Source organism: Lynx rufus, unplaced genomic scaffold (assembly GCF_022079265.1).
Source record: "Lynx rufus isolate CCGP_SWC_20201006 ecotype Redwood Valley unplaced genomic scaffold, mLynRuf1.p SCAF_13, whole genome shotgun sequence".
In the NCBI taxonomy this organism is placed as follows: Eukaryota; Metazoa; Chordata; class Mammalia; order Carnivora; family Felidae; genus Lynx; species Lynx rufus.
In genome coordinates, this window is record NW_025814827.1 from 20224251 (window position 1) to 20237914 (window position 13664).

General features: G+C 37.4%; 1 protein-coding gene across 1 annotated transcript in view; it reads left to right on the forward strand.

The window, feature by feature from the left end:
- The window catches only part of PRTG (protogenin), a 125037-nt gene that overhangs the window by 70769 nt on the left and 40604 nt on the right, over positions 1-13664 (forward strand). The window contains exons 10-11 of the mRNA XM_047074446.1: positions 1952-2257; positions 3302-3490. Coding sequence (XP_046930402.1) covers positions 1952-2257; positions 3302-3490 — 495 coding nt within the window. The remainder of the gene's footprint in view (positions 1-1951; positions 2258-3301; positions 3491-13664) is intronic.

The following is a 13664-nucleotide window of genomic DNA, read 5'->3' on the forward strand; positions in this document are numbered from 1 at the left end:
TCCTCACAAAATGGTCCACCTGTAATTTTCAAAACATTTTTTGTATTAATGATTTCCAAATCTTTTCCTTTGTTTATTTGGTCCCAGATCTCTTACATACATCTCTGTTAATGCCACTTGTTTAGATGTTTATAAATTCAGAGTATGACTAAATGAAAGCAATATTAGTGATCTGGGTGCTAAATTCCAAGTTCTGTTTTCACTTAAGAGTCTGTTTCATTTTAGAGTGAATCATAGTACTTATGACCTCTCTAGTTATCTCCTCCCATTTTACCTCTGACATGCATATCTAAGGTGAAACACAGGCTGGTGGGGGTGTTATCCTGGGGTTTGTGGGGGGTTTGGTGTATGAGGTATATTCCTCCCTATGTCTTTGAAGGAAAGGGGTTTAACCATAGTAAGCTACTTGTTAAAGCTTGTCAGTTCCAGTGAATGTTAAGTCTCGAAGTTTTTCTCCTTTAAAGCTTTTCTTACTCTACAACTTTTTTATTTAATGAAATTTCATTTTGTTCTCTGGAAAAGATGAGACTTCTGACACTGGCTTTCACGTTTCTGCACGAGTTTCTGCCCATTTCGTAAGCCCATGTATCTCAAACTGAAATGTGTGGGTCTTGTAGGGTACATAGCAGTGTAGCAGATGGAACTGACACTTGTGGAGGGCTTACCCCTGCCTATTCTAAAAACCTTCTCTCCATTATCATATTTAATCCCTACATAACCCTGTCACAGAAAAACTGTTGTTATGTAGGAAATAGTAAAGTAGGGGGGATAAGAATGTGGGCTTTGTTCAGTCTGCCTACATCTACTTCACTAACAACGTGTGTGACTTTGAGCAAGTGATTTGACTGCTTTGACCCTTAATTTCCTCAATATAAAGTAGAAATGATCAGAGTACTTCCTTTGGTTTTTGTCAGAATTCATGAGTGCGTACACATCAAGGACTCAGAAATGCTTAATTGATTTTCTCTTTTCCACCTATTATTTCATTCATGCAACAAATAATCATTGAGTACCTACTATGTGTTACTTAGTAGTGAAAAAAGGAGACAAAAAATTGTCCCTGGTTTCGTGGAGCTTACTTTCTGGTGGGAGAAGGGGCAGAAGAACAATAAACAAGATGAGGAGTGCCTGGGTGGCTCAGCCAGTTAAGCATCCTATTTCAGCTGAGGTCATGATCTCGCAGTTCAAGCCCCACATGGGGCCCTCTGCTGACAGCATAGAGCCTGCCTCAGATCCTCTGTCTCCCTCTCTCTGCCCCTTCCCCACTAGCTTGTGTGTGTGCTCTCTCTCTCTCTATCTCTCTCTGTCAAATAAACATTCAAAAAAAACACCCCAAAATAAACAAGATGAACAATCCATTATATAATTATATGCTATGTTGGATATTGATAACTATCTAAGAGAAGGAGAAAAAAGCAGAAGAGGGGAGTATGAAATGTTGGGAGGGTTTAAGATGAGGCAGAGTCACCCAAGAAGGGCTTACTGAATAGATGACATTTGAATGAAAACCTGAAGGAAGTGAAAATGAGGGAGTTGGCTAGGCAGATGAATGGGGGAAGTGCACTCTAGACAGAAGAAATGGAAATTGCTAAGGGCTGGAGTGGAGGGAACAAGTGGAAAGCACTAGGAGATTGAGACACAGAATTAATCAGAAGCCAACTGTATGAGTAGATAGGACTTTGTATGAAGTTACAGTGGGGACTTGGGCTTTTACTATTAGTGACATTTTGTTTTCTTTGGTTCTCTATTCTTGACTATCCCTCATTATTTTTCCTTCTTTTTTCTGGTTTGTGATCTCTATTCAACTGAAAACCTTGACCACTAGGGCTGAAAGTATCTCTCCTTTGTTATGTTAGGTCTTGCTCTTAAGAGAATTCAGTGAATACTGGTGGGCTGATTGACAGAAATGATTCTAAATATTCATAAGCAACCTGTCTTCTTGTATGACTAGTTCCCTTGAGACCTCCTGAAATTAGTTTGACAAGTCGAAGTCCTACTGACATCCTCATCTCCTGGCTGCCGATCCCAGCCAAGTATCGGCGGGGCCAAGTGGTCCTGTATCGCCTGTCTTTCCGCCTCAGTACTGAGAATTCCATCCAAGTTCTGGAGCTCCCAGGGACCACACATGAGTACCTTCTGGAGGGCTTGAAACCTGATAGTGTCTACCTGGTGCGGATCACTGCTGCTACCAGAGTGGGGCTGGGAGAGTCATCAGTGTGGACTTCACATCGGACACCCAAAGCCACAAGTGTGAAAGGTAAATTTCTAGAAACTATTGAGGAAAAATAACACAGTATTTTTGGTCTTTTTAAATCTAACTTATGTTTAGGGGAGCTTGGGTGGCTCAGTCAGTTAAGCATCTGACTTCAGCTCAGGTCATGATCTCGTGGTTCGTGAGTTTGAGTTCTGCATTCGGCACTGTGCTGACAGCTCAGAGCCTGGAACCTGCTTCGGATTCTGTCTCTCTCTCTCTGCCCCTCCCCCACTCTTGTTCTGTCTCTCTTTCTCTCTCAAAAATAAATATTTTAAAAATATTTTTTTAATCTTTAAAAAAAATAAAATAAATCTAAGTTATGTTTAAATTGTGTTTTATGAATGAAAATATTCCATAGATCATGGATGTAACTGAAAATAATTTTAAACTTTTTGTTGAGTATTCCCATTTTACTAAAGCTCAGTAGCATGTGAAACTTTTGGTTACTCTGTTAGTTTGCTTAGCAGAGTCTTCATAGATGGGTGGTGGGTCCAAATCAAACTGAATTACCAAAAGTTAAATATTAATAGAGACCTAATTAATATTATTACCATTTTTTTTAAATCATCAGTTTAATAGAAAGACCGTAAGGCTAGAAAGTTCTACACCCTGTTTGTTTAATAACGTGAAATGTAAGGTGACTGAGGTTTTTGTTGTTCATTGACTAATTTGGTCTCCAAGTTTAATACCAGTGTGGAATTTTGAAAGTTAAAATGTAATTGTTTTGGGGGTACCTGGGTGGCTCAGTCAGTAGAACATCTGACTTCCATTCAGCTCATGATCTCACGGTTCGTGAGTTGGAGCCCCATATCGGGCTCTCTGTTGTCAGTGCAGAGCCTACTTCAGATCCTCTGTCTCCCTCTCACTCTGCCCCTCCCCGTCTCATGCTCTCTCTCTTTCTCTCAAAATAAATAAAATTTTAAAGTACATATATATATGTATAAAAGTTTGGAATTGAACTTATTTTGTAACTGTTGGCTTAAAACTGTGTGTATTTGTATGAATTACAGATTTTTTTATACATATATTTCTGGTGAATTTGTCTAGCCCCTAAGTCTCCAGAGTTACATTTGGAGCCTCTGAATTGTACCACCATTTCTGTGAAGTGGCAGCAAGATGCTGAGGACACAGCAGCCATTCAGGGCTACAAACTGTACTACAAAGAAGAAGGGCAGCAGGAAAATGGACCCATTTTCTTAGACACCAGTGACCTTCTCTATACTCTCAGTGGTTTAGGTGAGTGAGCCCATACTGCACTTTCCTTTTTTCCTTCTTTTCTGACCAGTTGGGAAAAGAGTTTTTGGATAGAGACACAAGAACTGACGTTCTGGTGGAAAGAGAAGAATTACCTTTATTACATCACTGTGTATGTCCTACTGCTTAAGTCACTGTTGGTCTTTGACTCACCACTGTGAGCAAACTGGCAAAACGTCAGGTAAATGTGGTATCTATCTTTCCCCCACCTCTGGACATCTGATTTTCTTTCTACAGTTCACTTCTAGTAGAGTGAGCTCTGATAAATTATTGTGAGTATGTGGTGTACGTAGAATAGGAATGTAAAAAGGAAATATCACCAAATGGTCAGAATTAAGATTAACTCAGAAATTGCCCGAGAGTGCTATGTAGGTGTATTATTTTCCCATGTAAAATCTATCTAAATTATGTACAAAATAATGCTCTTACATATGACCCATGTCACTATAAATATTTATTTTTGTAGCTCTAACACAGAAACACCAGAGAAAAAGCATTTAATTTTGGGTTCATCATAGTTCTCAAAGACATCATTTTTGTGGCACCTGAGTGGCTCAGTTAAGCGTCTGACTTTGACTCAGGTCATGATTTCAAGGTTCATCAGTTCAAGTCCCAAGTTGGGCTCTGCACTGACAGTGCGGAGCCTGCTTGGGATTCTCTCTCTCTGTCTCTCCTTCTCTCTCTCTGCCCTTCCCACACTCACTCTCACTCTCTCAAAATATATATATATCTATATATATATATATATATAGATATATATATATATAGATAACACTGTTTTATTCTCTGTTCATCCTGTCTTTGCTGAGTGAAGAATTCCAGAATGTAAACATGTTTAGTGGAAAGTAAAGAAATTTGTGTCTATAATAAATATATGGGTATAAACAGATATATACTCAAGGCCTAAACTGCACACTTAGTTATTTCTTAGTTATTTGTTAAAGCAGCAACTTTAATTACGATTACTAACTAAACTCCTACTAAATTGTTATAGCATCTTCTGCACATACTGAAATTTTACAGTGCCTCTGGCTTTCCCTGTCACAGACTACCTTTTGGAGTACAAAAAGGAAAAAGGCTTGGTGATCCCACTATGGATAGCTCCATTTATTTTTCTGGCCTCACAGCACAAACTGTGAAAACAGCGTAAGACCTGAGACCCAGCGCAGTAAGAAGCAATGGTGGGAATCTGTTTTTAGAGGCAGGGACATAGGACCCCATCGTCTGTTTCTTAGCAATAGTTTTCCAGATGGCATTTTGCTTCTAATCTTGTTGTCTTGGATTTTAACTTAATCTGCATTTGCTTAAATAAATTTCACTGTTGATTCCTGTCACATAGCTTTATAAATGATGAGGAGAAGTTACGTATGTTCCAGGGTGACCTTCCTTAAAACCACTGATGTAGAGATGACGTTAGCCCAACCTGTCATCAAAGTTAGGAGCATTTATTTCTAGTCATGGCTTCTCATTCAGTATGCTCTCCCTTTCTGTATTCATATCATTAATTCAGAAAAGTTGTACTAAGTTTAAAACAGGATTTGGTAAATTGCTGATGAAAAATTATGCATCATAGTATCTCGAGTTTCTTCAGGTTTGTTTGTTTTTTTAATATTTACTTATTTTTGAGGGAGAGACAGTGTGTGAGCAAGGGAGGGGCAGAGAGAGAGGGAGACAGAATCTGATGCAGGCTCCAAGCTCTGAGCTGTCTGCACGGGACTCAATGCAGACTCGAGCCCACAAAACATGAGATCATGGCCTGAGCTAAAGTCAGATGTTTAACTGATCGAGTCACCCAGGTGCCCCTTCAGTTCTTTCACTGTTAAGGAAATATAAATAAGTAGAGGATACAAAAGATAGGTTCATAGAGCATTCTTCTTGAACATATAAGTCATTTATTTTAGACAAATGAATAATTTATTGGGAAGAACAGTAATGTTCTGCTTGTGAAAAGTTTAGAGAAACAGTTAAAACTTTGTCAATTAAAAGTAATGCTCTAAAATTTAAACATTTTCTATGGGTGCATATAGTGACTTACTGATCTTTGTGGAAATGTTTTTTGTAATCTGTATAATAGTTTTTAATACTCTGAACTTTAATTTCCTTCTGTGTTTTAAAAAAAATCATATATATTACTGCCTATGTTTTTATGTTATAAAATCCTCTTTGTGTATACTGTTTGGAGTAGTTCAGCTTAAAAACACTTTATAATGTATAACCTAGGAAATTATTTTGTTATAGTCAGGATATCCTGCCTATTAAAATAACTCCATGTGCCCTGACTATGGACTTGACTGAGTAGTAGGACTAACTGCAGTGCAGGGTAACAGGGGAGTCTCACAGTTGTAGGACTTTGTTGTAGGACAGTGGGTTTCACACCCCTGGAGGTGCCAAGCCAGGACCAGAAGGGCTGACTAGCAGAGAGGCAGTTGTGTGGATCCAAGCATTGTATAGCTGTTGACCAGATCACCTTGAAGATGCCTTTTAATCCTGAGAGCCCTAGGGTCCTTAGAAAGACACTGTTGGGACCTAGCCAAGCTCACAGCAAGTTCAGTGGGTGCAGCCCACTAAGCAGGCAAGTGTTAACAGCTCTCACTCCCATCCTTCTTACTTTTTGGCTGTTGGGAGGGCAGTATGTTCTGTTAACTGGACAACTGACCATCTGTGACCATTTTTAGTAAGAGCATCTGGCAGTAGCTGCCTGTTTAACAGAGAGTGATGTGTGTAGAGGGCAGTAGGTTAAGGGAACCCTATCTGTGTCTTGCATGGTGAATACTTGCTTTCATAGAGCTTTTGTACATTAAAGATGCTTTAACTAGAACTGGATTTACTAAGTGGGGCTGGAAATGAAATTTAAATGCTTCTGTTTGCTGATTCCATGTCAATTTGAGTAGCCAACTGATGCCTCAAAATTTCATTTTCATACTAATCCCTTCTCTGATACCCTAATACACATCCTTTTGTTGCTTCTGGTAATTAAGTTTTCAACTAAAAAGTATGTTATTGGGACACAGTCTCCTTGGTAACACATAACAGTTCTTTGTTTCTGAAAGAAAAAGAAGGAAGGAAGGAAGGAAGGAAGGAAGGAAGGAAGGAAGGAAGGAAAGAAAGGAGAAATTTCTGTATTTCAATTCATTTAATAAGAATTTACAAATTATTTTTCTAAGTAAGGCATTGTCGTACTAAATAAAAAGATTTAACAAATGTGACCTCTGCTCAAAACAAAAAGAATTAAATCAAAAGACACTAACTTTATTTACATTCCCAATTTTCTCCCAAAGTTCTGATTAACTAAATTTAATTGTACTTAGTAATGAAAGTTGTTTTAGAACATTTTACTCAAAACCCTCAAGGCTCAGTTCCCTCAAACCCTCAAATCCCTCAGTCAGGGATGTGGAATGTTTGTTTTTTAAACTGGTTGAAAAGATTCTCGTGTCTTTATTAGTATCATATAAATATTGGCAGAGTTAGTGGAAGATTTTGATGTTGCTAGTTCTAGTTTAATGATTTGCAAATATACAGTTTGATTTTAATTAGAAATGGTTTTGGGGGGTTGGGGAATAAGCATTTAGCTTGTCATTTAATGTGTATGTGATTTGTTCTAAATTGTGGTTTGAGATTTTCTTCAAAGTTTTGCATCTTGTGATTATTTTCACTTAGTTGTTCCCCACCCCTGCCCCTTGGCACTTTTCATGTTTGCCTAAATTTTAAGCAGAATTTTAAAACATTTGTTAAATTTATCACACAATAAACTGAAGCAAAATTAATAGCACACTTGTGTTCCCTGATAATAGACTTTCTGAAATAATTTGCTCCATTTTTTGGTCTGTTTATTTCAGAAATTGACTTTAAATTCTGAAGTTAGAGTTTCTAATAACAAAGGAGACTGTTTTCATAAGCTGTCAGAAACTTAATTCTTTAATATTTATATACTAAGAGGGAAAGGGAAGATTATTATTTAGATGGTGTTGTTGTTAATTTAGCACTTGGAACACTGATAATCTTTAGATTCTACTTTGCCAAAGAATGTTTGCTATTAAACTTCAGAGCAAGCTTGATTAGTGAGCATGAGATTTAGCACCAATTTTACAGATCCAGAATATCAAAAATCATTAGTAACACTTCTGGATCCCTTGTACACCTTCTAAACTCAATCTTTTTTTTTTTTTTTTCTTTCTTTCTTTTGAAAAATCCAAAATCGGAATTCCCGGTTATGCAGGGGAGTAGGAGGCAAAAGAAACAGTCCCTCGGCAACAGTGTAATTTTAGAATACCTTAGCCAGTTTATATGGAAGCATGGTAAAATTAAGTCAGATTTCTGGATGCTATTGTTTGCCATAACAGAGTAGGATTTGGTTGTGTGGTTACAGATCTGAGGAAAGAAGATCAAGAACTACCATTGGTGAGCCCAACTCATATAGCTGGAGGGAATTATAGTCTCTTTAGTTAAGACAGGACAAGATTTTGTGGCATAAAAGAGACTACTTTTATCAGAGAGGGTTCATTGTGAACCTTACTATAGTAGTGATTTTGTTTTGAAGAGAACTAGAATCACTGAGTGTATGAAATCTGGAAGTCACGTTTTAAGGCAAGCCAGGGTCTTTTTAGAGATTGTGTTCCCTCATTCCCCACACACAAGGAAGCTTTAGATAACACTCAGAAAAATCTTTGGAAACATGCTACAGGTGAAAATCCTAGTATTGTGGTTGTTTAGCAGCTTTCTCACTGCACCCCTTGCAACAGAGTAAAAAAAGAAACCATGTTTTATAAACAAATCTTCCTGATGGTGTATAGTTTCAAGTATCCCATACTGACTTTTAGCCTATAAATTCATTTCAAATAATTTGGTGCCTTCATATCAATTACCAACTCAAATGTCATTGCAGATGCCAGGATTCTTTTGTTTTATAAAGTAACATATTATCAATCACATAGACATCATTAAGCATTCTGTCTGGATTAGTGTTGACTTTATAAAGCAGCACTGGTTTCTGTGAGATCACTTTGCATTTATATGTTATCAGATAATTTTTAGGGATTGGTGTAGAAATTCGATTGACGTTATTGCTGTTATTTACTACAGGCAAGATCGCTGGGGACATACCTCACATTTTTTGCCTCTTCTCAGTTCTTCCTGTGCTTTATCACTGTTAAATTCTACTTTTCATAGAAATGGCTCCTCCGAACAGTATCTGATTTCACTGTTTCATTCCTTTCTTTGAAAGAATTATAAAATAAACTCATTTAAATGAAGCCAGTAGACTTCTTACATGAATAATTTTGGGAACCACCTGCTATGTAGGCCAGAAAACTGACAACATGGGAGTACAAATAACGACAAAGGGAGCATGGTAAAAGTTTTTCACTTCGCTATTAAATATCTTTTAAGTTACCATTTCTTGTATTGTGTTTAATTTGTTATCTAGCCAAAATACATTGAAACTTCAATGCTGACTTTAGGAAATACTCAACTATTTTTTTTCTTAATTTAAAATGTTAATCATTTATGGGATCTGAACATGCCAAATATGATAGATACACAGCTCAAATTTTAGAACCTTAATACTTGGAAAATTAAAAAAAAACAATAACTCAAAAGAAACAGAGCATCCATTTCTTAAACAATCCTGTTATTAAAAAAGTACTGTTAATATTAAGACAGTAATGAAGCACCTGGGTAGCTCATTGGGTTAAGCTTCTGACTTCAGGTCATGATTTTGCAGTTTGTGGATTTGAGCCCCATGTTGGGCTCTGTATTGACAGCTCAGAGCCTGGAGCCTGCTTCAGATTCTGTATCTCCCTCTCTTTCTGTCCTTGGCCTGCTCTCAATCTCTCTGTCTCTCTCACTCTCTCAAAAATAAATAAACATTAAAAAAATTTTAATAAGAAAACATCAAGACAGTAACAAAGGAAATATTTTCATTTGCCAGTTTGCAACAAAATGCAGATTTATGAAACTGTAAGAACTGTACAGAAATTACTGTGTATCTTCTGGTTATCTTTCCTTAAATTTTTCTTGAATGAAAGATTATCTGCCATTCTGAAATATTTTTGATACTCCTGGATGAAAATGTAGATATATCTCTTTGCATTTGGAAAAACCTTGCCTAGCTTTTAAGTCTCAACCCTTCTGGGAATCCTCTTGCAACTTCAAATGGTGTCAGTCATTCCCATGGTACATCATTTATAATGCTCTATTGTAGGAGGCACTTGGTACTGACAGCTGAAAGAAAAGTATTGGTGAAGTAAGTTTTATGTCTGCTGCCTGACATAATTTCTGTAACTTATTAACAAATTAAGTCCTGGTTATTTGCCTAATCTTTTAGATAGGGATAATAATAATAGCTATTTTATTTTAAGTGTATTTGTTTATTTTGAGTGAGTGGGGGAAGGGCAGAAAGAGAGGGAGAGAAAGAAAATCCCAAGCAGGCTCCACACTGTCAGTGCACAGCCTGATGCCAGGGGCTCGAACTCTTGAACCATGAGATCATGACCTGAGCTGAAATCAAGGGTCAGATGCTTAACCAACTGAGATACCCAGATGCCCCAATAATAGCTATTTTAGAACGTTAAGAGGATTAAATGAAATAATGCACATAATGTTAAGCACAGCTCTTAGCTGCATTGAGAGTCTTAAACAAAAGTTAGGTGTTGTAATTGTTGTTAAAAATTGTTCTCCTCCTTGTGTGGAGCCTGGAAATCTGTATTTTAAAAATATTTTTTCCATGCGATTTACCATGATCACTAGATTTGGAAACCAGTGGTTCCTGAGCTTTATTATCTATACCAGAGATCTTGTTAAAATGCAGATTTTAATTTAGTAGGTTTGGGTGGGGCCTAAAATCTTTGCATTCTTGCCAACTTTGACAAGCAAGGATCTAGACCAGGGGCAGGCAAGCTTTTTCTGTAATGGGCTAGATAGTAAATATTTTGGGCTTTGTGGGTGTTGTGGACTGAATATTTATGTCCCCATCAAATTCATATGTTGAAGCCCTAGCCCTTAATGTGACTGGATTTGGAAATATGGCCTTTGGGTAGGTGTTGAGAGTTAAACTAGGCAGGGCTCTACTATGATAGGCTGGTGCCTTGTAAGAAAAGGAAGAAACAGCAAGAGCTCTCTACTGTGTGAGCAAGGACTTAGTGAGAAGGTGGCTGTCTGCAAGTCAGGAAGAGATCTCTCATCAGAAACTGAACACTGCCAGACCTTGATCTTAGACTTCTCAGTCTCCAGAATTGTGAGAAATTAATTTCTTTTTTTTAAGCCATCTAGTCTGTGCTATTTTGTTATGATAGCCAAGCAGACTAATACAGAGTGGACCATAAGGTCTGCCACAAGTATTCAGTTCTGCCACTATGGCACAAAAGCAGCCAAAAGAAATACATAAATGCATGAATATGGTTATATTCCAATAGAACTTTGTTTATGGACACTGAAATTTGACTTTCATGTATTTTTGATGTATCATTAAGTATTATTAAAATTATTTTCTGAGCATTTAAAAGTCTAAAAACCAGGTATTTGGGTGGCTCAGTGGTTTAAGTATGTGGCTCTTGGTTTCAGTTCAGGTTATGATCTTGAGGTTTCATATGTTCAAGCCTTGCATAGGGCTCTGCGCTGACAGCACAGAGCTTGCTTGGGATTCTTTGTCTCCTTGTCTGTCTGCCCCTCCCCCACTCATGCTGTTTCTGTCTCTCTCAAAATAAATAAATTAAAAACAATTTTTTTTAAATATGAAAACCATTAAACTGGCAGGCTGACCCTAAGGCAGCAGACCATATTAGTGTATTTTGCCAATTCCAGGTGTAGACTCTGGTTATAGCCTTTGTTTTAAAGTCTATTTTGCCCAATGTAAATATTGCTACTCCAGCTTTCTTTTGACATCCATTTGTATGTTTCCCCATCTCCTCAGTTTGAATCTGTTTAGGTAGGTGTCCTTTGTTTCTCATCAGGTATAGACTCTAATGTGGTTGCTCTTCAAAGTGCAGTCTTAGGATCAGCAGCATAACCAGGAAGTTTATTGAAATGCTGAATTTCAGACTTCCTTGTTCCCTCTCCAGATCTACTGGATCAGAATCTCAGTTTTAACAGGATTCTTAGGTGCTTAGTATGCACATTAAAGCTTGGTAAAGTTAGGTCTAGATGACCTAGTATGTTTTTTTCAAAATAGCCGATATCAATTCTTTATAAGTTAATAACTTTTAGCTTTAAGTTTGTTATTCTTGTTGGAAATCTTTCAGAATTTGTTTTTGTGCCTTCTAGCTTCCTAAATTGCTGACTCTTTTAATTGTCTGGCCAATTACAGTTTTGTTTTGGTTTGGTTTTTTACTGTTTTTTTAATGTTTATTTAGTTTTGAGAGAGAGAGAGAGACAGCGTGTGAACAGGGGAGGGGCAGAAAGAGAGGGAGACAGAATCTGAAGCAGGCTCCAGGCTCTGAACTGTCAGCACAGAGCCCAACACAGGGCTCAAACTGATGAACCACAAAATCATGACCTGAGCTGAAGTTGAACACTTAACCGACTGAGCCACCCAGGAGCTGCAGGCCAATTACAGTTTTTAATTGTTATTGACACTAAGCCTCTCTTAAGTCTACTTTCAGTGCACTTTTTATTGCATATCTTGTTTCTAGTCCTATTTCCCCATACTTTTTGACTTTTACATGGGGGACAAAATGGCCTTTCATGGGTATCATCCTTCAGTCAATGCATTTCTTCTCAAACATCCAGGGAGTGGATGAATCACAGATTCTCAGGTATAATCTTCCAGTTTTGCTGCTTCTTCCCTGCATTTTGTCTGCCACTGAGTGCTCATTCACAAGTTCATTCTTTGATTCTTAGATATTTACCAAGCTTAGTATATGATAGTCTCAATGTTAGGTACTGCCATAATAATGTAGACATGGTCATAGTATTTGAGTCTAGGAGGAAGACCAACAATTAAATAAGCATCTAAAATATGGTGTGATGAACTTTTTGATAGTGGACATCAGATCTCCGTAACATCATTTGGCAGGTGTTTCTGACCTGTTTCGGGGCTGGAATGGGAATGGCTTCCAGGAAGAAGTAACATTTAGGTTGAAATCTAAAGGATGAGTAGGACTCATTAGGCAAGGGGTCAGGGACAGGTACAGGTTATATGGGAACTAGTAAAGAAATACATAATAAAATAACAATAATCTAAAAGTATACTGTTGGTGCATGGCCTTGTACACTGTAAGTGTAGGCTTCATACAAGGGAAGGGTTCTGAAAATTAAGCCTCACAACTTCATAGTAAACCTGCCTCTGCAAAGAGGGAAGGACAGAACCCAGGAGATGGTCACAGAATGGTGAAATTCACTTGAGTTGTTCAGGAAGTGAGGGGGACCATGTTCCAGAGAAAATGAAGTATTATTATATGAGCACAAAGTGAAGCCGGTACCTGGTAAGCTACATGAGGGAATTTGGGCTTTATCCTAAGGGCAGTGTGAAGACACTAAATGATTTTAAGCAAGCAAGTGACCTGATTAGATTTATATTTAGAAATATGCTTCTGTTGCAGTGTGTAAAATTTAACGCGGAGAGGGAAGATGTGAAACAGCTCAGAACTGCCTCTTCCCTGAAAGAGGAGGTTTTTGTGAGCTTTCTTTTTCACTTCCTTTGTGGTTCAGAGATGCTACAAAAGTCTACCCTCCCTGTTTGCTGCAGTCCCATTGTACATGGCAGTTTTCATGCACACAAATAATAAAGATTTCTTCAGAAAATAGCATGTTCTATTGTTTTAAATCAGTTTATACTCAACCCTTGGAAACTATAATCACTGTATAAAAAATATATAAATGTATATTATATATATAAACATAACTATAAGTATGTATATGTATATACGTATACATGTATATACATGTGTATATGTGTATACCCACACACACATACCCTACTGTTTTATAAAGTGAAGGTATTTGGATGTTTGGTTTATGCTTGTCTTTAAGTCAGTTCTGTAACTGTGTTAAAGTGTTTTAATTTCTCCTTTCCTTTGCTTGCATCAGCTCTCAAGAGGCATGCAGTCACAAATCTAATGATGTATTCTGTCCCCCTCAGAATACCTAGTTACTCTTGATTTGGTACATTTCATTTTAGGCAACTGTGATATTGCCAAGTTAATTACATTTTGTGTTTTTAAAT